The 27,153-nt window shown below is 38.0% G+C and overlaps 1 protein-coding gene across 3 annotated transcripts in view; it reads left to right on the top strand.

The window, feature by feature from the left end:
- Prkdc (protein kinase, DNA-activated, catalytic subunit) overlaps positions 1-27,153 on the top strand; it is a 190,736-nt gene that overhangs the window by 1,730 nt on the left and 161,853 nt on the right. For all 3 annotated transcript variants that reach the window (XM_076942501.1, XM_076942500.1, XM_034515287.2), the window contains exons 2-15: positions 5,058-5,134; positions 5,222-5,314; positions 6,507-6,581; positions 7,276-7,384; positions 7,884-7,996; positions 8,096-8,195; positions 10,256-10,311; positions 10,394-10,424; positions 11,754-11,911; positions 18,967-19,113; positions 20,259-20,423; positions 24,052-24,220; positions 25,700-25,749; positions 26,690-26,815. In XM_076942501.1, coding sequence (XP_076798616.1) covers positions 5,058-5,134; positions 5,222-5,314; positions 6,507-6,581; positions 7,276-7,384; positions 7,884-7,996; positions 8,096-8,195; positions 10,256-10,311; positions 10,394-10,424; positions 11,754-11,911; positions 18,967-19,113; positions 20,259-20,423; positions 24,052-24,220; positions 25,700-25,749; positions 26,690-26,815 — 1,469 coding nt within the window. The remainder of the gene's footprint in view (positions 1-5,057; positions 5,135-5,221; positions 5,315-6,506; positions 6,582-7,275; positions 7,385-7,883; positions 7,997-8,095; positions 8,196-10,255; positions 10,312-10,393; positions 10,425-11,753; positions 11,912-18,966; positions 19,114-20,258; positions 20,424-24,051; positions 24,221-25,699; positions 25,750-26,689; positions 26,816-27,153) is intronic.

Raw genomic sequence — 27,153 nt, forward strand, 5'->3', positions numbered from 1 at the left:
TACACTGGGGCATTGATGCCAGATAAGGCCATCCTCTGCTACATATGCAACTAGAGCCATGGGTCACTCCATGTGTACTCTTTGGTTGGTGGTTTAGTCCTTGGGCGCTCGGGGGGCGGGGGTTGTCTAGTTGATTGATAATGTTATTCTTCCTATGGGGTTGCAACTCCTTCAGCTCCTTTGGTCCTTCCTCTAACTTCTCCACTGGGGGTCCCCATGCTCAGTCAGATGGCGAGCATCCTCATCTGTATTGGTCAGGCTCTGGTAGAGCCTCTCAAGAGACAGCTATATCAGTCTCCTGTCAGCAAACACTTCTTGGCATTAGCAATAGTGTCTGAGTTTGGGGTCTGCATGTGGGATGGATCCCCAGGTGGGACAGTCTCTGGATGGCCTTTGCTTCAGTCTCTGGTGCACTCTTTGTCCCTGCATTTCCTTTAAACAGGAGCAATTCTGGGTTAAATTTTTGGAGATGGGTGCATGACCCCATCCCCAACAGGGGCGATGCCTAACCTCTGAATATGATGTCTACAGGTTCTCTTTCCCCTTAGTAGGGTATTTTAGGTAATGCATCCCTTGTTGGGTCCTGGGAACCTCTTGATTTCCTGGCATCTGGGACTTTCTGGTACCTACCCCCAGTTCTTCATCCCCGACTGCTACACACCTCTGTTTAATTTCCTGACCCTCTGTACGTTTCCTCTGTCTCGTCCCATACCTGATCCTGCCCCCCTTTTCCCCTTCACTTTCCTCTCTTTCTCCCCAGTCCCTCCTACCCTATACCTCCCTTGATTATTTTGTTCCCCCTTCTAAGTAGGACTGAAGCATCCACACTTTGGTCTTCTGTTGTGAACCACTCTGCCCCACGCTTGGGGGCCAAAATGTCGCAGCCTGATCTATCAGTGTTGGAACTCGCACTGCCAAAAGCCTTGGGAGCTAAATTGTTAGAGCCCGCACTGCCCCAGGCTGCTCCAGTCCTCCGGTCAGGATTCAGTAAGAGAGAGAGTGAGAACAGACGTGAGGAATGGAGACCAGACAGAGTGTGATTCAATCCCGTTTATTCTTCAGTCTCTCTTCCTAGTCCAAGTCCCAAGTTTTGAGTTCCTAGTCCCTAGTGCCTCCAAGTTCCAAGTTCTTTCTCCAACTGCTAAGTGTCTACTACCTAATAATAATAATTCTTCTTCCGAGTTCTCTAGTCCAAGTGTCTTCTACCTCATGCCTAATAACTAACTCCAAGTTGTACTGAACTCTTCTGTCTGCCTCTCACCCTTTGTATGTCTCACTTCTAAGCCACGCCTTTAAGTTACGCCTTTAAGTCATGCCCTTAGGTCTTGTCTCTAAATCTGATCTCTAAGCCACATCCTTAAGTCACACACCTTTAAGTCTCACACACCCAAGGGAAGATCCTGGGTATCTAAAGCAAGATGTTATCAGAGTGTGCTCAGCTGTTGTAGGCTATTGTAATCAAGTCTCTTTTCAGGGTATAAGGCTCAAGATGGCTGCAAGGATGATAGCCGCCTTCTGTTGGCTCCCCACAGCCTTCCTTCTTCTTGAGCTTCATATTGTCTGTGAATTGTATCTTGGGTATTCCAAACTTTTGGGCCAATATCCACTTATCAGTGAGTACATACCATGTTTGTTTTATGACTGGGATACCTCACTCAGGATGATGTTGTTTAGTTCCATCCATTTGCCTGTGAATTTCATCATTGTTTTTAATAGCTCCATTGTATAAATGTACCGCATTTTCTGTATCCATTCCTCTTTTAAGGGATATCCGGGTTCTTTCCAGCTTCTGGGTATTATAAATAAGGCTGCTATGAACATAGTGGAGCATATGTCCTTGTTATATGTTGGAGCATCTTCTGGTGCCCAGGAGTGGTATAGCTGGGTCCTCAGGTAATGTTATGTCCAATTTTATGAGGAACTGCCAGACTGATTTCTAGCAATTGTACCAGCTTGCAATCCCACCAGCAATGGAGAAGTGTTCCTCTTTCTCCACATCCTCACCAACGTCTGCTGTCACCTGAGTTTTTGATCTTAGCCATTCTGACTGCTGTGAGGTAGAATTGACTCAGGGTTGTTTTGATTTGCACTTCCCTGATGACTAAGGATGTTGAACATTTCTTTAGGTACTTCTCAGCCATTCAAGATTCCTCAGTTGAGAATTCTTTGTTTAGCTCTGTACCCCATTTTTAAATAATGTTACTTTGTTTTTTGGAATCTAACTTCTTGAGTTCTTGGTATATATTGGTTATTAGCCCTCTATCAGATAATAGGATTGATAAAGTTCTTTACCCAATCTGTTGGTTGCCATTTTGTCCTATTGACAGTATTCCTTGCCTTACAGAAGCTTTTCAATTTTATGGGATCCATTTGTCGATTATTAATCTTAGAGCATAAACCATTGGTGTTCTGTTCAGGAAATTTTCCCCTGTGCCTATACGTCTTCTTTTTCAGACTGTTTATCCTTTGAGTAGATGAAGGATACTGATTTGTTTGAGTTAATTTTATAAATTTTTTTTTTTTTTTTTTTTTTTTTTTGGTTTTTTGAGACAGGGTTTCTCTGTGTATCCCTGGCTGTCCTGGAACTCATATCCGGACACTTTGCTGAAGTTGTTATCTGGTTTTCGGAGTTTTCTGATGGAAGTGTTGGCGTCACTAAAGTATGCTATCATATCATCTGCAAATAGTGATATTTTGACTTATTCCTTTCCAATTTTTATCCCTTTGACCTCCTTTTGTTGTCTAATTGCTCTGTGTGGGGAACGACAGAAGGCGGCTATCTATCATCCTTGCAGCCATCTTGAGCCATATACCCTGACAAGAGACTTGTTTACAATAGCTTATAACAGCTGAGTACTCTCTGATAGCATCTTGTTTTAGATACCCAGGATCTTCCCTTGGGTATGTGAGACTTAAAGGTGTGATTTAGAGATAAGATCTAAGGGTGTGACTTAAAGGCGTGGCTTAGAAGTGAGACATATAGCCGGGCGGTGGGTGGTGGCGCACGCCTTTAATCCCAGCACTTGGGAGGCAGAGACAGGCAGATTTCTGAGTTCGAGGCCAGCCTGGTCTACAGAGTGAGGTCCAGGACAGCCAGAACTATACAGAGAAACCCTGTCTCGAAAAACAACAACAACAACAACAAAAAAGTGAGACATATAAAAGGCAAGAGGCAGACAGAAGAAATTATTAGACACTTGAGATTAGACACTCGAGACTTAGAAAGAGAACCAGCATTAGACACTTGTACTTGGATGAGACTCGAGACTAGAATTTGGAACTGGAAACTTGGAACTTGGAGGTACTAGGGACTAGGATCTAAGGACTCAAGACTTGGGACTTGGACTAGGAAGAGAGACTGAAGAATAAACGGGATTGAATCACACTCTGTCTGGTCTCCATTCCTTGAGTCTGTCCTCACTCTCTCTCTTACTGAATCCCGACCCGAGGACTGGAGCAGCCTGGGGCAGTGCGGGCTCTAACAATGTAGCCCCCAAGGCTTTTGGCTGTGCAGGTTCCAACATTGATAGATCAGGCTGCGACATTTGGCCCCCAAGCGTGGGGCAGAGGGGCTCACGACAATATTGAATAGGTAGGGAGAGAGTGGGCAGCCTTGTCTAGTCCCTGATCTTAGTGGGATTGCTTCAAGTTTCTCTCCATTTAGTTTGATGTTGGCTACTATTTTGCTGTATATTGCTTTATTTATTACTTTTATTGTTTAGGTATGGGCCTTGAATTCCTGATCTTTCCAAGACTTTTAACATGAAGGGGTGTTGGATTTTTTAATGCTTTCTCAGCATCTAATGAAATGATAATGTGTTTTTTCCTTTGAGTTTGTTTATATAAAGGATGACCTTGACAGATTTTCATATATTGAGCCATCCCTGCATCTCTGGGATGAAGCCTACTTGATCATGTTTTGTTAAACACTTATATTTAATTGCTTTCTGTTTTCATTGTTTTAAGGTTAGAATTCATTTTTGTGGAGTGACCTATTTGTTCTTATGGCAGTTCCAATTTTACTGTTAATATACACTATATTGAAAGATTATAAGCTTTTTGTTTCTTATTAGTACAATAAACCTTGCAAGCATTGTGTGTATGTTTGGAGGTTTTTTGTTTTGTTTGTTTGTTTTGAGAAGGTGTCTATCTGCACAGACCAGGCTGTAACTCTACCTATTTTATATTAGCAGCTCAAGTACTGGAATTACAAGGTTCAGGGTACTACTGTGCATATACAACAGTGTATAAAGTATTAACATTACCAAAGCAAGTTCTTCCAACAAAGGTCTTATCAAAACCAAATTGAATGCTGAATAACATCCAGATTCCCAACACAATCAAGCTAAACTTACTCAGAAACTTACTGATTTTAAATAACAGAACTCACCTTAAATTACTGTGATCAGAGCTAGACATAGGTTACACCAAGCTAGAACCAAGGTGTTCGGGGAGATTTCCTTTCTGAATGGTCTAGAAGACAAACCATTTCTTCATTTATTTAGATGATATAACTAAAGCCCCTGTTTCTTGCTGGTGATTCATGAGTTTAGAGTGTCCACTTAGTTTTGTAGTCTTCAACATGGTGACAAGCAGCATGCTAGGTCCATCTCAGGATGTGCCTAAATCTCTCTTGTACTTTCTCCTCTTCCCTTTTTGTTTTTGTATAGATAGGGTCCAACTTCCCCCTTGTAAGGCCTCATATGTTTATATTGGATCCACCGGATAGATATCACCATCTTAAGGTCATTAATTAGCAACCTCATTCCATTTGTAACCTTTATTACCTTGTAAAGTTGATAGTTGATATTTAGAAGTTAGATATCACAGAGAAGAAGACTCTTGTAGGGAGGGCAGAAAGTCTTATTTTGCTTACTGCATCTTCATGGAACAATGTGCAGAACTTTCTGTTTTCGTCATTCTAAAGTAATAGCCTCATGTTAGTTTTATTACTTAGAAGACTATCTTGAAAACCAGGCAATCCTTTTAGAGGTCTTTTATGAAATGATTCTTGGCACTTCTAATTTTTTTCTCCTCCCCTCTGCCCCCCACCCCAGCATTGCAGATTTCCTTAGTTTTTTCCAAAGAGTTTGGTTTGCTTGTATTTATCCGGAAGTCACTTAGCATTGATGAAGTAAGTATTATCTTTGATTTTTGTCTCTTCTATCTTCTTTGTTGAAGTGGCTTATTCTTACCCATATTTTCTACTCATTTCTTATAGTTTCGTGATTGTAGAGAAGAAGCCCTAAAATTTTTATGTGTCTTCTTAGAGAAAATTGACCAGAAGGTTATGAATTACTCTCTTGATATTAAGGTAAGGAGGAGGAAAAATCTAAACTCACTTATGCTAACTTCAATCTTAAGTTTGCGGTCTAGAGCACTCAGACTCTTATTTCTTTAAGTTTTTTATATTTATTTTTTTATTGAAGCTTACTCACTTTAGCTTGATTGTGTTGGGAATGTGGATGTCATTCAGCATTCCATTTGGCTTTGATAAGACCTTTGTTGGAAGAACTTGCTTTGGTAATGTTAATACTTTATACACTGTTGTATATGAAATTAAATGATGCTTTTCATAATAATAAATGCTTTAAATCATGAAGACTTTCAAGAACACTTTATAAGATCATTTTATAGAACCATTTTCTTAATAGTGGAAACTTAGCTATAATGCCTTAGCCAAAGCAAAGAACAAGTTTCAGTTAAAAAAAAACTTAATAAATGTGTCATAATTTAATAACATTCTTTGATATATAGTTTGTTTTATTTACTTTTACCAAAATTCTGTAGAGTGTTCCCTACCCTAACACCCTCCAGTTTGGTACCAACGACAGAGCCATCATCTCTCCAGCCCTCTTTGAACATTTGTTGCTTTCTTGTTCTTGCTTGCTTTCTTCCCTATCAGTGTGTTGTCTGAGCTACTCAAATTCCTGTGCCATCTTAGCCTGTAAGTAGCTGGGCCTATAGCTTATTTCTTGATGTGTAACAACAAATATGAAATGTATGTAGAAAGAAATGATGTACTTTTTGGTTTTTCACTTTTTTCAGGTTCTTACTGAGGTATAATCTACTTGTGCAGTTAACATTACAACCATAACATATTAAGTTGGAGTTTTTAGTAAGATTGATCAATTGATTGATTGATTGATTGATTGATTGATTGGTTTTTCAAGAAAGGGTTTCTCTTTGTAGCCCTGGCTGTCCTGGAGCTCACTATGTAGACCAGGCTGGCCTGGAAGCCAAAGATCTCTGCCTGATGGTGTCTGCCGAGTTGAGATTAAAGGCATGTTCCACCACTGCCTGGCCAATTTCTCAGTAATTTTTAATCTGTACATTTATATACTCTATTATGCTTTTAATGGTTAATTAATAAATTTTATTATGTTACATACTGGTATTACCCCCTCATACAGTTTTGTTAAGTTAACTTTGTTAAGTCTTAGTTCTTAAGTCATACTGGTGATTTTTATCTCCTTTTGAATAAGATGTTTCTTTTTGAATCCTAGAATACTTGTAGCAGTGTTTATACAAAAGATAGAACCGCTAAGTGTAAAATTCCAGCCTTAGACCTTCTGATTAAGGTAATTTATATTTCTTGGAAGTATGCTTTTATGTTAAGTATATAACATGAGACTGGAAATCTGAGTTTTGTTTAGGTGGGAGTTTAGGAGAGGGTAGAGTTGTGATTATGTAAAGGACATGTAGATTTTGTAACCACCACCTGGCAACACCTGGTGTTTTCTTCTCCTATTTTTCTGAGTAATAAGAGAAGAATGTGAAGTTGTAAGAGACATAAAGGAGAGAATTAGCTGAGAACTTAGTGTTTTTCCATTTATCACTTTTACTCTCTTGGGCAGATCTGTTGATGTTAGGTACCCAAAGAGCACCTCCTTGTGTTTCATTTGGCTTTTTCTTGAAAAAAATCAGTAGTGAGGATAGACTGATCTGTTTCCATGCTCCTTGGGGCTCGTGTTCACTTGTAGTCTGAGTCATTTTGCATTTCTGGTTTAGAGTTACATTAGATTTAGTTGGTCTGTGATCTTCAGTGCCTCTGAAGAAAAGTTCTAGTCATGTTGTTGGTCTCTGGGGAAGTTAAAACTATGTTTAGCCTGCTTTTCCCCTGTGATCTCCTGCTGATCACTTAAGCTGGACTTCTCATAATTCCACGTAGGTGTCACTCCCAAGAGAGCAGCATGGCCAGGACTGAAAGCTTTGCTGAAGCGGGGGATATTTTTCTATATTTCCTGTTTAGAAAATTGTAATCTGTTTCTTTAGTTACTTAAGATACTAAGAAGTTCCAGACTCATGGATGAATTTAAGATTGGAGAATTATTTAACAAATTCTATGGAGAACTTGTATCAAAATCAAAACTACCTGATACAGGTGAGATGCTGTTTTCAAATATTTTAACAAATTAACCTTAACTAACAGTTTTCTCAGTGAAGGTCTTTTGCCAAAAAAAAAAAAAAATAGCACAATGGAACACAAAAGGATATCTTAAAACACATCAAGTGTAGCTTAGCTTATAGAAATAGATTTAGATAAAACTTGGGGAAGAATTTCCTGAAAACCTAGGCATTTTGTATTGTATTACAAAATTACTTAAAACATTGTTTAAAGATGCATGTGTATTTGCAGGTGCATGTGTGAAGTTAGAGGACAGTTGGGGAGAGTAAGTTCTCTCCTTCTACCATATGGGTTAAGGGACTCAAACTCAGGGGTTAGGCTTGGCAGCAAGTGCCTGTAAAGTGCCTCCCTATGCTGTCTGTCTGGTCCTAAAACCATGTTGAACTGAACATCCTTTTATTTCTCATTTATACATTTTTGTTATTTTACTTATTTACATGTAGTTTGCTTTCATTTATCTGAACTTCTTTTTCAGTTTTAGAAAAAGTCTATGAGCTCCTGGGAGTATTAGGTGAAGTTCATCCTAGTGAAATGATAAATCATTCAGAAAACCTGTTCCGAGCTTTTCTGGGAGAACTTAAAACCCAGGTATAATGCTCCCTATGAAAATATACTTCCACAGTCTTGTTTTCATTTTTGTTGTTGTTGTTTTCACTTTGTAAAATTCTCCTAAAAACTCCCTTTTAGATGACATCCGCAGTAAGAGAACCTAAGTTTCCCGTCTTAGCCGGCTGTCTAAAGGGACTGTCCTCACTTCTGTGCAACTTTACTAAGTCCATGGAAGAAGGTATTGCCACGCTTTGCTTGATTTTCTTTCTAATAATGAGACCTTGTCTCAAAGACAAAATAAGGACAACTGATGTCTGCTGTAATCTTAATGACATCCTCAGTGAAATGAGCCAGTCCCCAAACAAATACCAAACTGGATATAGCTCCACGTAAATGAGTTACATGAGCAGGAAATCGTAGAGATAGACAGCAGAGTACACGTTTCTAGGAGCCGGAGGAGGAGTGATTTCAGTGGGTACAGCTTTTCTGTTGTATGTGATGAAAAAGTTTTAGGCATGGAACATGCTATTATACAACAGTGTGAAAATAGTTAATGCTACTAAACTGTCTTTATACATTTTAAAAATGATGAATATTATGCAGATTTCGCCACATTAAAAATAGATATGAGGGTGTTTGTATAGGAGGCTGTGCACTTGAGAGGGATAGTGTGTTTGAGAAGAGGTAGCAGGAGGGTGCTGCAGGCCAAGGTCAGACCTTCGTGTGCTCTGCCACAGTGGCACCACGATAGTGGCAGTTCAGGCCTTCTACACTGCTGAGTGCTTGTTGCTGTTGTGACTGCATGTTGTGTTCAGAATTACTTTGCACAACCAATTTACTGTAGTTATTTTTGTTTCCTTTTTAATTTTTTTCACACTGGCTTACAAATGACTAGATTTTTCTATGAAGTTTTCACACATTCTGTTTTAGTTGATTCTCCCCTTTCTCTCATCTCCCATCACTCCTTCCCCTGTTGTACACTCTCATGTCCACTATTCCAGTTACTTTTATTTAAATGTTCTTTTAATTAAATAGTAACTAACCTCTTGCAGTCGTAGTTCAGATGCTATTATATCAGTAATGCCTTTCTTTGAGTGTATAGTCAAACTTTCTTCGTTTTGTATTCCAAAGTTGACTTTTTAAAAATCTTTTCTATGCTAGAAAATATGATATTTTTATCACTGTAAGGTCTCTGATGTTATTCTCCCTCAAGAGCCTATTATGGCTGCCTTTTAATGCAGAAATCTTCTGTCAGAGCAGATGGTTTTCTGCTGCATATAAGTCACTGCTAGAAGGACAGAGAAATCAGTCAGTAATAAATCATGTCTTCTGTATAGCTGCAATTAATAATGTGATTGAGACAGTTATATAGGTTATTGTAGTATCAGCTTGCCTAGAAGATCCATACATATAGTTATATACATATAGATCCATGGTTATATATATTTTGCATTCTTCTTTAGGATATAAAATTATGATGGTCCACAGTCATATTTTATTCACATTTGTAATTTCCATCATTTACCATGTGTTGTAGGTAGTGTTCTATTTCTGTGAGGAGACCAACATAGCTCGTATAGAAGAAACATGTAATTGCGGGCTTGCTTACATTTTAGAGGGTCAGTCTATGATTATAGTGACAGGGAGCAGACAGGCATAACCTTGGAGCAGTAGCTGTGGACTTCACATCCTCCTCTTCAGGCAGAAAGCAGAACAAGAGAGACAGAGAGACTGACTGACTGGACCTGGCATGGGCTTTTGAAACTTCAAAGCCCACCCCCAGTGAGGCAGCTACTCTAACAAGACCACACTCATTAATTCTTCCCAAATATTCTCACTAACTGAGGACTAAACCTTCAAACATGAGCATTCTCATTCAAACCACCAAAGCAGGCATTTTATGTAGAATGAATGCCCGAGAGCATTGGAGGAAAGGGAAGTATGTTTGGCCTTGAATGAGTCACACCTTTTAACCTTCTGGTCTTCATAAAAGCTACAAGTTGCCTTTTATAGATGTGAAAAGGTGAAGCTTTGAGAGATTATGTAACCTAGGTGATAATTTAGAACCTGACCTTACACAGTAGTTATCTCAGATTTTCTTTCCACTTTCCGCAGATGGTGTAACAACTTGCAGCTCTAGCTCAGTCAAACGATGTTGAGAAGTTATTCTGGAGTCATAGGAGATTTGTGCAGCAAATACCAGTCTGTTTTAAGAAAAGCTGTCACTTGCAAGCATCTGATAAAGAATATAAACAGCTTTACAATTTTTAACAGCTTCTGTTGTTCTTATACCCTCAGATCCCCAGACTTCAAAGGAAATTTTTGGCTTTACATTAAAAGCAGTTCGTCCTCAGGTAGTATTAATATTACTCTAAGTCTTTTACAGGAGTACTTCTGATTTTCAATCTGTGATGATTTTTTTTTTTTCTGCAATAGATTGAGATGAAGCGATATGCTGTGCCCTTAGGTAAGATTCTATTTTTAATAAAGTAACAGTTTAAATTACTTAAGTTAGCATCGTAAGGTTTTATTTATGTAAGAATGAAAGCAAATACAAAAGTACCTGTGTTGTTTCACATGTATTTATTTATAATGGAGCTTTAAGATTTTATTAATTGAACCACATAAACTCTTACTGGGATGATGACACTCATGTTACATAATCTATAGATATCAAATATATATGATATATATATGTGTGTGTGTATATATGATACATACGTATATCATATATTTGTATATCATACACACACACACACACACACACACACACACACTTACTAGGAAATGCCTAGATGGCTCAGTGAGTAAAGGAACTTGATTTCAAGTATGATGATCTGAGTTCTAGCCCCAGGACCCATGTAGTGGCAGAAGAGCATTGACTCCTGCAAAGTGTCCTTTGGCCTTCATATTTGTGCAGGCTCACACACACACACATAATAAAATTTCTAAAAAGTACATTTTAATGTTAGTGCAATTAGATTCAATGGCCAAAAATGTTTTAAGTTTATATAGAAAAGAATTTTAAATATATATGTATATATGTGTGTGTGTATATGTGTGTCTGTGTGTGATATGTATAAAATTACATATATGTATTTGTATATGCACACATATATAAACATACAAATACACACATACATATATTAGTGTATATTTATGTATACATATATATGTATATGTATTAGAATATCTTTCAGGAGATTCAAGCTACTTAATAAGTTTGCTGTTGTTGAGACATGCTAGGGTAGGCTTTTACATCACTATATAAATTTAGACATCCATTTCCCTAATGCTTAGATTTCAGGCATATGTACCATATATTGCTAGCTACCAAACCCAGGGCCTTGTACAGCTAAGCAAACACTCTGCCAACTAAACTGCATCCTCAGCCCATAGGGTCTTTGATTCTGCTTTGAATCAATAAGTATAGATCCAGTTTCAGGGCATAGGCCTAAGTCGGTGCGGAGACTGGGAACCTTACAGGTATTACAGGGCACTTTGAGATCACCAGATTATTATAGGATAGTATACTGAATCGTGTGTGTGTGTGTGTTGAGACAGAGTCTCTCTACATAGGCCTGGCTGTCCTAGAACTTAGTTTGTAAACTAGGCAGGCCTCAAACTCACATCCTGCCTTTGTCTCCTGAGGGCTTAAAGGTGTGCGCCACCATTCCTGTCTGTACTAAATTTTCTTGAGTGTGGTTTAAACTTTAACATATACAGAAGGCTTTCTTCTTTCTATTTTCTGACTTATGTTGACAAGTTTTACATGGAATGGATTTTGTATTTGCAGCTGGCCTACGATTACTTACCCTACATGCATCTCAATTTACTACCTGCCTTCTGGACAACTATATTATTTTATTTGAAGTCCTGTCAAAATGGTGTAACCATACAAATGTGGAATTAAAAAAAGCTGCACATTCAGCCCTGGAGTCCTTCCTGAAACAGGTACTTCAGATTCAACTTTCATTAAAAGCTTCCACAAAAGAACTAGATTCCAATCTTGTACCTGCATGTTTGAAAAGTAATTACAATGTGATCCATTAGTTCCTGTAGAGCTTACGGTACAAAGCTTTGCTATTGACTGCCGTAGGTGTTGGCTAGATTGGATGATCTCAGATTTGATCAATACTTGAACCAAGATCAAGGCATATCTAATGGAGTAAAAATGTAGCATAGAGGAGGAGAAAAACAAAGCCAGGAATGCTTAGAGCAAGAAGACAGGCCAGAAGCCTGTCTTGGAAGATGTCTTGCCTGCAGTTAAGAGATCATCTCCAGAGTAGAGGGATCATCTCCCCTCAGTTTCTGTCTGTTGCGGAATGGAGTTACAGAACTGAGCCTGCAGATTTTGAAGCCCATCCTTGTTAGCTGAGGAGAATGTGCTGTGTTAGCTAACGAGAGGCACTACTCTCAAGGATGGATGAGTATTCACAGGTTTAGAACTATGTAGGAAATCTCAGCCAGGTGTTGAGGAAGTGTGCACATACATTGACTGTGGTGGGGAAGGCCAGAGATGTATAACAAAAGTTTTGTGTGGAGCACTATTAAAAATGGATAAGTAGAGCTGGGTATGGCAACACCAGTTTCAGGGAGGCTTACATGTGACAAATGTCCATACATGCTGAGAAAACACTCAAACACATAAACAGAGACAGGTGTAGTGATGCACACCTTTTATCCCAGCATTCAGGAGGCAGAGGCAGGTGGATTTCTTGTGAGTTTGAAGCCAATCTGGTCTGTAGAGCAAATTCCAGGATAGCCATAACTATGAAGAGAGACTCAAAAAAAGAAAAAAAAAAAAAAAAAAAAGGATTAAGTAGTAGTTAATTTCACAACTTATCCTTTAAAACCTATGTGAAATGTGGTGCAGTGTTGCCTTGAGATTCAAACTTTTATAGGAGGGAAGGAAAGAGAAAGCATTGTTGTCCTTAGGTGTTCCTAATTTCAGGAACTTAAAAAGATAGATACAGTGGCTTTCTGTCCCCTTTATATTCCAGTCTGTCTCTCCTAGCTTCTGGTTTTTCATCTTCCTCTTCCTCCTCTTCCTCCTCCTCCTCCTCTTCTTTAAGACTTATTTAATCTGCCTTATTTATTTATTTGGTGTTTTGAGACGGGGTCTCTATGTAGGCTGTCCTAGAACTTGCTGTATAGATTAGACTGGTCCCAAACTCACAGAGATCCACCCACTTCCTCTGCTGTACTGGTGAATTGTTAATCTGCACTGAGCTCCAGGCAGTTGATAACACTTTTTGCTACCCACCAGAGTTCTCTGGATTCAAGAATGAAAACACACACACACACACACACACACACACCCAACCTTTATATTTTGATATACCTTGACTAGTTCAATGAATGCCTGGGCACTTCCAAACCTCCCAGTAGTTAGCACACTCCTTTTTGGTATTCCTGAGTTAACACTTTCTAAATTATCTTAGCTGCCCTGTTTCCTAATGGGCAGCCCTCCCATGGAGCTGCTTTTCCTCTGTACCTACATTGCTGGATGATTTCTCCCTGCAGCTTTTTATCTGATCTCTCTGCTTCCGTGTCATGGTGATTCTCGTCCTTTTCTCTTTTACGTTTCTTGCCCGGGAATCCTCTTTACCCTGCCTAGTCATTGGCTGTTGGCTCTTCATTGATTAATCAAAAATCAACTGGGGACAGGGACCCTCAGCATCTGGACATGCAGATTCCTGTGTGAATTTTGAGAGCTGAATTAAGACAAAGCATTAGAATCAGTCCCCAACACTCTGCCTCTCCAGTGCTAGGATTAAAGGCCTGTATCACCATGCCTTGCCATGTTATATGTCTCAGTCTTTTGCCAGTATGTATGTATGCATGCATGCCACGTATGTGCCTTGTGCCCCACTGAGGTTAGAATAATGTATAAGATTTCCTGGAACTGGAGTTACAGATGATTGTGATCTACCAGTGAGCCACTATGTTGGTGCTGGGAACCAAACCCAGCTCCTCTTCGAGAGCAACATAAATTCTTAATGACTTAATCTCTCTAGCATCTTCTTTCTTCCTTTAAAAAAGAAATTTAATCTCTTGAGTGTTTCATGTATGAGTACTGTATTTATATCATTTCTAGTTCTCTCTCTTCCTCTTCGTGTTCCTCCAACATGTCACTCCCCACTCCTTCTCAAGGCATGTTCTTTAATTATGAGTCTTACCTATATATGCACGTGTGTATTTGAGCCTCAGTGTCGTGTGCGTGTGTTTCAGGGGCAACCATTTGGGGTTGGATAACCTAGCAGAAGCCATTGATTTCCTTCCTGTAGGGTTAAGGCCTTGTGAGATTTCCCGCTGACCATTTGGCATGTCAGCTGGTGTTGTCATTCTTCAGATCGTATTTAGGCAACTATATTGTTACAGTGCCATATGTACAGCTTCCCTGTCATATGTGGAGGAAACTGTCTCCCAGCAGACATCCTGGCCCTCTGCCTCTTACAGTCTTTCTTCCTTGTCTCTCATGATGTCCCTGAGCCTTAGATGAAGGGGCCTTGTTGTAGGTGTAGCAGTAGAGGCTGAGCTCTCCGTGGTCAGTTGTTCTCTGCATTTTGGCCAGTGGTAGCATCTGTGATGGTTTTCATCTACTCTAGAAAGAAAGCGCAAGGGCATTGGGTGGAGAGAGCTACACTTGCCTGAGGATGAAAGATTAGACTTAGACTGCAGCTAGAAATTACACTGGTTTAGGAAAGAGACAGTAGTGGCTGATTAGCCATGCTTAAACCTTGTTTTGCCAAGTATTTTTTCTCATTTTTTTGATGTTAAAATTGTGTTTGTATGTCTTTTTGTTTATTAGAGTTTGTTGTTTGTTTTGTGTTGAGACAGGTCTCACTATGTATTCCTAGTTGGATTGAACATACTATGTAGATTGGGTTCAAAAGCCCAGAGATCCATCTGCTTCAGTCTCCTTATTACTGGGATTAAAGGTGTATGCCACTGAACCTTGTTTATGAGTTTTAAGAGTTTTCTACATATTCTGAATAAAAACTCTTTTCTGAAAGTGTTAGGAATAATTTTTCCTCTGTTGCCTGCTTTTTAAAATTCTTTTTGTGCCGGGCAGTGGTGGCGCATGCCTTTAATCCCAGCACTTGGGAGGCAGAGGCAGGCGGATTTCTGAGTTCGAGGCCAGCCTGGTCTACAGAGTGAGTTCCAGGACAGCCCGGGCTATCCAGAGAAACCCTGTCTCAAAAAACCAAATAAATAAATAAATAAAGAAATAAAATTCTTTTTATTGTTGTTAAAGATTCATTTATTTTATGTGTATGAGTACACTGTCTTCAGACACACTGGAAGAGGGCATCTGATCCTGTTACAGATGGTTGTGAGCCACCATGTGGTTACTGGGAATTGAACTCAGGACCTCTGGAAGAGTAGTCAGTGCTCTTAACTGCTGAGCCATCTCTCCAGATCTTTTTTTTTTTTTTTAATTCTTTTCTTTTCTTTTTTTTTTTTAACAGCATCTCAAAGTAGAAGTTTTAAATTTTGAAGATGGATGTCCAATTTAATGATTTTAAACTGGCTTTTCTTTCTTGTTTGTTTGTTTGATTTGTTTTTTCTTTTGTTTTGGTAGAAAACATTGTAATTAAAACAAGTTTATACATTGACACTTATAGGTTAACTAGAATAATGTTTGTCCAAGTTAAATATGTACCAAGGACAAAACAGAAGATTGATGTATATATGTAATGTACAGCATTCACGCAAAACAGTAGTTCAAAAGTGTAAGAGCTCTCAGAAGCAAAAGTCCAATTACTGAAGTAATTCAAAACTTTTTACATTAGTGAAAATAATTGTCTAAGAAGTCAAGAACATATTTAATCACATCACATATAAACACTGGTATTAAGTCACTTTCCTATTAAATTTCAGAGCATAAGGATCAACCTTTCTACCAACCACTGACCTTTTACCCAGAGTACCTTTGAAATGTTATCCGTAATTTAACATACTCTAACAGTCTGCCTTTGTGTGTATGGACCATCTAGTTACTACCTTGGAACAACTGATCTCCCCCCCCCTTCTTCTTTTTTTTTTTTTTTTTTTTTTTGTAGTTCTGTGGTATATGTGATATAGACAGTTTATATAAATAAATGAGGAAACTAACCTAATCGAAAGCAAGGTCTTATTATAATGAAGTGGGTAGATAAGGCTGGCCTTGAAATCAGAGATTCTCCTGCCTCTGCCTCCCAAGTGCTGGGATTGAAGGTGTGTGCCTTCATGCCTGGCTCTAGCTTTTCCTTTTCATGCCGTAAGCTTTTCGTCTTCCTTTTTTTCTGGAGGAAGTTTATACTTGTCACGTTTATATTTAGGTCTGTAATACATGATGAATCACTTTGTGTTTGGAATAGAGTAAGAACAATATTGTCTAATCTACTCACTCCCAGTTCTTGGTTCTAGCAATACTTATTGAAAACATGCTTTTTATTTCTTTTCTTTTTTGTCCTTTTTACCTTTGCCAAAAATTACCTGACTTGCATTTCTTTCTTCTGGACTCTTAATTTGCTCCATGAGTCTTTCTTTTCTTTCATTTCTTGAAGCTAGGTAGTAGATGTCTGCCACCCCCACCCCCACCCCCCCAGTTATTTTAGCTATGTAATGTACAATTTTGAATTTAAGAATTATCCTACGGGATAAAACTTTTTCCAAAAATTCAGTTTTATATAAAGTTTCTGTGAAAAAACATTGCAAGTTTGTTACATATAATTTAAATATGAGTATAAGTTTAAATGTGTGTGCGTGCGTGCATGCGTGCATGCGCATGTATATGTGTACAAAGAAGACTAGGTGCTGTAGTTCTTGCCATCCCAGCCCAGGAAAGAGGACTGTTGCAGGCCAGTCAGACAGACTGAGCCAGAACAAAACAATAGTCAGACAGTAGTGACACAAGCCTTTAAGCCTTTTTAAGCACTCAAGAGGCAGAGGCAGGTGGATCTCTGAGTTTGAATCCAGCCTGGTACAGAGTGAGTTCCAGCATGGCCAGAGCTGCACAGAGAAACCACAACACACACAAGCAAAAAAAAAAAAAAAAAAAAACCCAAAAATAAATATAATAAAAGAAACCAACTAATCCACAAAAAGCACAAAGAAGACTGTTCAAATCTGATGTTCTACAGCCAAAAAACAACCGTTTTCCATTTTTGTGACTATTTTCTTTTTCTCTCTTCCCTCCCCTTTTATATTTTTACATAAAGAAGTATTATTTGTAATTTTTGTAGCTTCAAGATTTTCCATAGCGTTGAAGTTTCCCTAATAATATATTGGGATTTACTTGACTAATTTTTAACAGTAGCATAATATGTAATTTTGAACCAAGGTGTTATAAATTGTTCTTTACTTTGTGAAATAATTATTTTTAACATTTTGCTATTATAAGAAGATAATTGGATACAAGTACATGAAAAATACAGAATTCAATACTAAATTAGTTCGAGTTTAAGTGATTCAATAGTTTACAGTAGGATGAAAATATTTTCAGTAACTAAGTAGATATTGTCTGATTTGTTTTTGGTTGGTGTTTTGTTTTTGACATAATCTCTTATTTGGTAGCACAGGACGATGTGAGACTCAGTGTGGAATCCAGGCCTTGAACTCTTAGCAGTCCTACTAGGTCCGACTTCCTGTAGAGTGAGCTACTTTGGCTGGCTTAATTATTTACTTCTTGGGAAACATGCTCATGACATGCTTTGTAAAAGAAAAGTCTTTGAAGCACTATGTATGATAATTCTATATTTTCAAAATTAATGGGAGTAAGGAGCCAAGAAGGACATGCTAAGATATAGTGCTGTGGGAACAGTTAGGAAATATATTGGTAAATTAGCAGTGGAAGTAGTTGATTTTTCCACCGTGCCCTTGATAATGACCTAGATTGTTTTCTACACTTGAGTAGAATTTGTGCTAAAATTAGGAATGCTGTTTTGGACTATCATGTTCTTCAACATAGATTGTTTCCGTTTGTGTGGTAGATAGTTATGCTGGCTAGTTTTTATGTTAACACAAACTAGGCTAATCTGGGAAGAAAGTATTGTAACTGAGAAAGTGCCTCATAAGATTGACGTGTTAGGCAAGTCTGTCTGGCATTTTCATGATTGATGACTGATGTAGGAAAGCCCAGCCCATGGTGGGCACTGCCAGCCTTGGGCAGGTGATCCTGCAGTGTGTAAGAAACTGAGCAAGCCAGGTGAAGGAAGCCAGAGAGCAGCCTTCTTCCATGGCTTCTGCTTTGCTTCCTGCCTTCAGGTTACTGTCCTGTTTGAGTTTTCCCCTTCCCGCAGTGATGGGTTGTGATGTGGAAGTGTTAGCTTACAAACTCCCTAAATTGTTTTTTGGTCCTGATGTTTATCCCAGCAGTAGAAATCCTGATTAAGGCAACAGTAATTTCAAGTATCTTTTTCTCTTTCTGCACATAGTTTTAATGATATCTTTTATAACTGGATCTCAATAATACCTGAAGTTTTTATGATGACTTAGTGAGTCTACTAAGCCTGATGACTGAGTTCAATATCTGGGACCCACATGGTGGGACTTTCATAGTTTGTCTTTTTGCCTTTACACACACACACACACACACATCCCCACAAACAAACAACAAATGTAGCTAAGAAAAATTTAAATGTGAAATGCCCTTTTCTGATCATCTCCGTTTTCCTGGTCTCTTTTACACATATATTCTTCTTCTTCTTCTTCTTCTTCGTCTTCGTCTTCGTCTTCGTCTTTGTCTTCGTCTTCGTCTTCTTCTTCGTCTTCTTCTTCTCTCTCTCTCTCTCTCTCTCTCTTTCTCTCTCTCTTTCTCTCTCTCAAGAAAAATGCATCACATCACATAACAGTATATCCTTAGTTAAGAAACTGTCTTTTCTGGACTTATGTTAATTAAGCACATTGAAGCAGAGGGTTCTGAGTAAAAGCAACCAGCAGTATGTTAATAGTCATATTTGTTTAAGTCCTTTTATTTTGCTATTAAATGTTTCTAAGGAGTGAATGTCATGTAATTACAGATTTCATTTACTGTGGCAGAAGATGCAGAGTTGCATAAGAGCAAGCTGAAGTACTTTATGGAACAGTTCTATGGAATTATCAGAAATACAGATTCGAACAACAAGGAGTTAGCCATCGCTGTTCGTGGATATGGACTATTTGCGGGAGTATGATTCATTCATTTACTGTATTTTATAGTTTTGGTTTTATTTAGTTATTTACAGGAATCTATTATTGGTATTTATTCTATTAACAGTTCAGTTTTCAGTGTTTACTATGTGCTAGCATACATGCATTATCTTAGATTCCTTATAGTTCACCTATAAGATGAGTTATTCTATTTTATACATGAAAAAAAAAGACCAAGATAAGTTAGCTAATCTCTCATAAAGCTATGCTGAATTGATTGTAAAAAGACATAGCTCTTACCTGAAGCATGTCTGTAATTCCAGTACAAAAAACAGAGGCAGGAGAATTAAAAGTTTGTGGCCAACCTGGGCTACATAGCACTCTAGGTCCAGGTTAGGCCATCAAAACACACCTAGGACATAGTTAACCAAGAAATGCACCTCCAAGCAAACAAAACCCATATAAATTTAATTCTGAAGGTTAGAAGCATCCTCTTTTCCTTTGTACTCTTCAGTCTCCTCATTAAAAACTATAAAACTGTGTGTATATGTGTGTGTGTGTGTGTATATATATATATATATATATATATATATATATATATATATATATAGTTATAACTAAGTTATGACTAGATATGAAACTGTAGTTGTGTTCACTTAAGGTTTTAGACAGAATCTCTTAGGACAGAAAGGCAACATATTTTAGAAGACTAGCTGTATTCTTACCTATAATTTGGGCTTTAGGAAGCTAAATTGCTATAAGTTGAAGACAGCCTGGGTTACATACTAAGTTCAAAGTTAGCCTAGGCCTTATCCATCCCACTTCACCCCCATCTCCATTTGTTTCTGTTTGCAGCTCTGACTAATCCAGGGACAAAATAAGTAGTATGTGAGAAATCTCGTGTTGCAGTGACCCTTACAGGGCCTTACAGGGCATAGTGAGAATCATCCTTTAAACAGTCTAGAACATAATTAATTTATATAAATAACTATTTAGGATATGAAAAAAATATATAATTATGAAAATTATGAGCTACAATATGTTATGTACAGTAAGATAAACAAGTAAACAGCATACATTAATAGTATTCAGCAGGTTATTACCATGTATCTTAATATGACATGTTAAATACCTTTGTTTTGATGCTGAGAAGATTCTGGTTTCTGTTTTGCCGTTCCTAAAGCCTTGCAAGGTTATAAATGCAAAAGACGTTGACTTCATGTATGTGGAGCTCATCCAGCGTTGTAAGCAGATGTTCCTCACCCAGACAGATGCTACTGAAGACCATGTTTACCAGATGCCAAGTTTCCTTCAGTCCATTGCAAGTGTCTTGCTTTACCTTGACACAGTAAGTGAAATGGTTACACTGAGCATGGTTGTAACTAGTTAATCTCATCTCCACAATTAACCTTTGTTTTTAATTAATAAAAAGCACAGAATTTCTTGGTTAAATTATCAATTGTGGAGCTCCTTAATAACAATAAAAAATGGATAATTCACCAGAAACTTACTTGCAGATACTAATTTAATTTTTTGAAACAACAAAGTTTAGCAACAAGTGTCTAACAGGTACCATTATAACTGTAAGCTCTAGAAATCAGCACCATTGCTTATCATCTATCCAAAACTCACTAATATTTCTTTTGATAATAGATAGTAAAAATCCCAAAGGGCAGGTACTAATGAAAGTTGTGTTTGCTAGTCTAACAGTCTGCTGGACCTGTAAAGGTTACTCTTAACTTCTGGTCCCATGTTAGCTCAGAGACTAAAAAGGAACACAAAAGCTTTGAGATGAGACAGCAAAGGAACCAGGCCCCTCAGGGATTGTAACTGATCCAGACTGAAGAACTGGGGAGTAGGTATTAGGAACTAGGGGGTTCTTGGCTTTCAGTTTAGCCAGGTTTGACATGTCACAGTTCTAAGCCTGAGACATCGCAACTGCCTTGCACAAAGCAAACCTACGTAGGAGCTGGGAATTGGGGAAGGTAAAGAGGTTGTGACAGACACTTGAAACCCTCCCCAGTTCTGGGCCTTCTCTTCTGTGGAAGGACAGAACCCTCCACAAGGAATTTTGAGTGATATGGAGTACATTCAGAGCCTCATGACAGCTTATTATTATTTGTGTCATAGGTATTGTTGTTGTTATCTTAAGCAGGGTTACTAAAACTTTCCATTTCTGATCTTTTTTTAACCAGGGAAATTTTGATACAGTCCTGGCTTATAAGTATATTAAATAGTTGTACAAATCAAATGTTTTCTGATAATAAGAATAACTAAATTTATCTTAAAACAAGTTTTTGGTTTCTGTATAACTTTGCCGTTTATTAAAGATTAAAGGAGATTTACAATCTCACCATTTATTAAAGATGAAAGGAAATTTACATACTAATGAGATGGATTGCTTGCTTTACTTTTACATAAAGATCTAAATCCTGGTTTACTATTTGCTGCTATAGGATGTACAGTATCAGAACTGATAAATGGTTTTACAACACCAAAGCTGAGAATGCTTCTTGGCATAAATGTATAGCACAAACTGGCAGAATTATGTTTAGGGCCATTTCAGAACTGGAAGTATTGTCTTAATCCAAGCCATTATTCATTTAATGATTTTTTTTTTTTTATGGAACTTAAGTCAGAAAAAGCAGAAGTTTTGTTGATGTTTTTCTTTTTAAACAGATTCTATTTTTATTTCTTAGGCATACAAGTGTTTTGCCTGCATATATGAATATGCACCTTGTGTGTATATGATATGATGTCCAGGGAGGCCCCTGGAACTAGAGTGACACTATGGTAACACTTGTGAGCTACCATGTGGGCTCTGGGAACCAAATCCTCTGTAAGGGCAATAGGTACTTCCAACTGCCTAGCCGTGCTTGACTCCAGCCTCAAAAGTAGCTTTTAAATTCATTTAATGATTTTTTTTAAATGGAATTTAAGTCAGAAAAGGCAGAAGTCTTGTTGTTGTTAGTTTTTTTTTTTTTTTTTTTTTTTTTTTGAGACAGGGTTTCTCTGTGTAGCCCTGGCTGTCCTGGACCTCACTCTGTAGACCAGGCTGGCCTCGAACTCAGAAATCCGCCTGCCTCTGCCTCCCAAGTGCTGGGGTTAAAGGCGTGCGCCACCACCACTCGGCGTTGTTGTTTTTTTTAAACAGATTCTATTTATTTTTATTTCTTAGGCATCTAATCTAATACAATATAATTAGAAGATAAAGTAATTTAATACATGCTGAGGAATGATAGAAAAATATCAATTTTTTGTTATTAGTCATTGTATTTTTACAAGAGGAAAAACTCAGCATGTCAAAAAAGTTAATTCATAATGCAGTTTTGAATTTGAATTGAAGTGTTCCAGGGAGTACATATTGACACTGCATGACATGATGCAGATTGTGTGTTCAGAAGCTAGGGTGTGGTCAAGTCATGTGACACAACAGGCAAGCACTTCTTGAAATCCCTCAGATTCTTCATTTCTTAGTTGTTAACTGTTTTATGTATGGGTGTTTTGCCTGAATGGGTGTCTGAGCACCACATGCATGCCTGGCCTTTCAAAGGTCAAAAGAAGGTACTAGATCACTTAGACCTGGAGTTACAGACAGGTTTGGGCTGCCGTTTGGGTGATAGGGATGGGAGAGCACCAGTGCTCTTAAACTCTGAGTCATCTCTCTAGTCCCACACCTCATGTTTTTTACATGTTTGATTTTTTTTTAAATTTATTTTCTGTATATGACTACACTGTAGCTGTCTTCAGACAGACCAGAAGAGGGCATCAGATCCTGTTACAGATGGTTGTGAGACACCATGTGGTTGCTGGGAATTGAACTTGGGACCTCTGGAAGAGCAGTCAGTGCTCTTAACCACTGAGCCATATCACCAGTTCCTGTTTGATTTTTTTTTTTTTAATTAACTTATCAATCTGGGTATTTGGAAATGTTTTACTGTTCTGATATATCTTATGATCCCCATAGTTGATTGAATGATCCCATTTGGTGTTGGGAACCGCACTAGCCCACATTTGGATGCCAAAAATGTTGAGGCCCGAGCTGCCCCACTTTGGCCAGCCAAAAATGTTGCAGCCCTCTCCACTCCACGCTTGGCGGCCACTGTATCCCAGCCCAAGCTGCCGCTCTGATCCACGGGTCAGGGTTCAGCAAGAGAGAGAGTGAGGAAGGACTTGAAGAATGGAGACCAGACAGAGTGTGATTCAATCCCGTTTATTCTTCAGTCTCTCTTCCTAGTCCAAGTCCCAAGTCTTGAGTTCCTAGTTCCTAGTTCCTAGTTGTACTCAATTATTTCTTCTGTCTGCCTCTCGCCTTTATATGTCTCACTTCTAAGCCATGCTTTTTGGTCACACCTTTAATCATGCCCTTAGGTCTTGTCTCTAAATCTGATCTCTAAGTCACACCTTTAATCTCACACACCTTTAATCTCACACACCTAAGGAAAGTCCTGGGTATCTAAAGCAAGTTGTTATCAGAGTGTGCTCAGCTGTTGTAGGCTAATGTAATCCAAGTCACATGTCAGGGTATATGGCTCAAGATGGCTGCAAAGCTGATAGCCGCTTTCTGCTAAAAGTCGGCTCCCAACAATTTGGATCACAACACCCAATTTAAGAAGCTGGAGTCTGGAGCAGAAAAAATAGGTGTTACCTTTTCCATCTTTCTAAAAGATTCAGATAGCCACTTAGAAGTGTGCTGTAAATACCACTCAGATAGTTTGATTCTGGAAGCTACAATAGATAGGTTAACAAGTCAGAATTTATATTTACTTGTGACTACTTCAATTATAAAAATTAGAGTATATATGTATGTGTGTATATATATATATGTACTATTTCTTCTATTTATGTTTTATATATTATATATTAAAATAATATTTATATATTATAGTATATTACATATTATACATTAAGATAAAATATTAAAATATTCTATTTATTTCCTGTTCTAATTTTGAGTTTTTCTCCATTTCTGGTAGGTTCCGGAGGTATATACTCCAGTACTGGAACATCTCATGGTGGTACAGATAGACAGCTTTCCTCAGTATAGTCCCAAAATGCAGTTGGTGTGTTGTAAAGCAATAGTAAAAGTTTTCCTAGCCTTAGCAGAGAAAGGACCAGTTCACTGGAATTGCATTAGTGCTGTGGGTAAGCTTGCTCTTTATTTTCATTCTTATTGTGATAAATGCTAAACATTTAATATGCTATTTTATATATTTAAAGAAAATCTGGTTCTCTAATTCTTTGTGCATATACTACTTTTTAGAGAACTTTTCATTTTTGATGAATCAAATTTTTTTTCTTTATTAGACTTTAGAGTCAATGGTGCCTATTCCTTCTTTACATAGAATATTTTATTTTCTTTTTGACAATTTCAAACATATAAACAGCATATCTGTATTATATGTACCCCTGTCTTAGCTACTGTTCTATAGGTGTGAAGAGACAATATGACCAAGGCTACTTATAAAAGAAAGCGTTAATTGGGGCTTTCTCACAGATACAGGGAATTTAGTTAATCCATGGTCATCATGGCAGGGACGATGGTAGCAGACAGACAGGCCATGGTGCTGCAGCAGTGGATGAGAGCTCACATCTGATTCGCAAGTTTATTCGGAGGTAGAGACAAGAGGCAAGTTTTTGAAATCTCAGAGAGTTCACTCCCAGTGACACACCTTCTTCCACAAAGCCACACCTCCTAATTCTTCCCAGTTTCATGAACTGAGGGACCAAGCATTCAAGCGTATAAATGAGCCCATGGGTGCCATTCTCATACAAATTACCACAATCCCCAACTCCTTCCTCCTACTCCATGTATGAACCCTCAATATCTTCCTCCCACTAACCCCTCCATGTTCTCTCTTTCAGTGTTAATAACCCACTGAGTCCCATTGTTTCTGCCTGTTGACTTGATTTGGTGCAGATAGCTACAGTGAGTTTGTAGATACAGTGGCCATGTTATGTCTAGAAGATAGCATTTTATAGCATTCCTCCTCATTCTCTGGCCCTTAACATTCATCTTGCCCTTCTTCCAAGTTATTCCATGAGGCTCGGGGTGTTGGTGAGGATATAGGTATCCTATTTAAGGCTGAGCACTTAATAGTCATTATCAGCATCTTGACTGGTTAGGAGTGTCTGCATTAACTGGTGCCTACTGCAAAGAGATACTTCTAAGCTTAAAAATTTAGACAAGATGGAGTACATTCAGAGTGGTGTGGCTGTAGACAAGCATAAATAGTTAGAAGGCAATTTTATGATGTCTATTTAACAAGGTAACTATACTAGATTCTTCCACAGAGCACTAGGTCCCCTGAGCTTTTTTTTGTTTTTGTTTTTTTGTTTACCAAAAAGCCTTTTTCTTTAAACGTTTTATTTTAGACAGGGTCTCACTATGTAGCCTAGGTGACTTTGAGCTCCACAGTTGTCCAGCCTCTACTTTTGAAATGCTGAGATTCTAAATGTGTGTTACCATACCAACTTTAGTTTCTGACTCTCAATAGTTCAGAATTTAAAACTAAAGATATTAACAAATTTCACATAGAAATTAAGAGACAAAATAATTGTTTTATTGAGTGATTGAGCTTCTAAATGTTTCCTTCATTATTATTTTGTTTTCTTCATTTTTAGTGCATCAAGGTTTAATTAGAATATGTTCTAAACCGGTGGTTCTTCAAAAGGTAAATTCTGATTCTAAAGTTTTGAAAACTGCTCTTATCACTGGATGTTAGAAACAATGTTTCAGCAGTAAATGTGTAAAAAAGCCTTTCTTAGTTTAGAGACCATTACTCATTTTCTTGAGGTAGGTTCTTATACATTGTATACTAGTTTTGAACTTGATGTAGCCAAAGATCACTTTGAACTTCCAATATTGCTGCCTGTACTTAATAAATGCTAGGATTACAGGTGTACATCAGTGTGCCACATTTATGTAGTGCTGGGGATTGAACCAGGCTTTTATGCATACCAGGCAAGCAATCTTCCAGCCAAGTCCAGCTCACCCATGCCTTAAATTTTGAAGTTTATGTCTAAATACCAGCCTCTGTTGGATAAATATACTTCTAAGGAGTAAAATAATGTTACATATACTTAAAACTTTTCTTTCTATGTTTATCTGTGTGCATGTATGTGTGTGCACATGCTATAGTGAGCTTGTGGTGGATGGAAGGCAATGTTTAAGATTCAGTTTTCTTCCACCATGTGGGTTCCAGGAATCAAACTCAAGCTTCAGGCTTGGTAGCAAGTGTGTTTGCCTGCTGAGGCATCTTGCCATTCCTGATACCTATGTCTTTACAAAGAATATTTACAATCCAGGAGAAGATATAAATGTATAGAAGTTAGAGGAACTCTCAGTCCATGAGTGGACTCAGAGTTTGGATCACAAGAGAAGAGGGATGATTTGTAGTGGGTTTGGTAGGTAGGTGGGTTAAAAATTCTCATTGGCTGCAGTCACTTTCTTACCTTTCCAGTTTTGTTTTATTATGTTGTCTTTTTTTTATTTATTGCAGAATTTATATTGGTTGCTATTTTAGTTTAGAAAATTCTGTAAGTCACCATATTCTGACATCACCTGTCCCATGTGTCTACCAATCAATAATTGGATGTTGTTTTCTTTTCCAGGATTTTGAGTCTAGGTCTGAAAACCGTTGGGCCTCAGAGGAAGTCAGAACGGGCAGGTGGAAAGTACCCACGTATAAAGACTATGTGGATCTTTTTCAGCATCTTTTAGGCTGTGACCAGATGGTGGTAAAATTTTAAATATATATATTTTTATTACCTTTTCATATTTGGGGAGCTTACAACACATTTATGGCAGTCAGAAGAACAACTGCTAATAACCAGTTTTGTCCTTTTACCAAGTGATTCCCAGAGATTAATCTCGGATTGTAAGGCTTGAGAGCAAATGCCTTTATTTACTTAGCCATCTCTCTAACCTCTTTGTTTTTTATTTTTTGAAACAGGGTCTCACATGTAGCTCAGGCTAGCCTGGAAGTTGTATGTAACTAAGATTCAGCTTGAACTCCTGATACTCTTGTGTTCAACTCCAACCAAATTTTATAATTTGAAAGTACTCCACTTCTTAT

The sequence above is a fragment of the Arvicanthis niloticus genome, chromosome 12, assembly GCF_011762505.2.
Source record: "Arvicanthis niloticus isolate mArvNil1 chromosome 12, mArvNil1.pat.X, whole genome shotgun sequence".
Lineage (NCBI taxonomy): Eukaryota > Metazoa > Chordata > Mammalia > Rodentia > Muridae > Arvicanthis > Arvicanthis niloticus.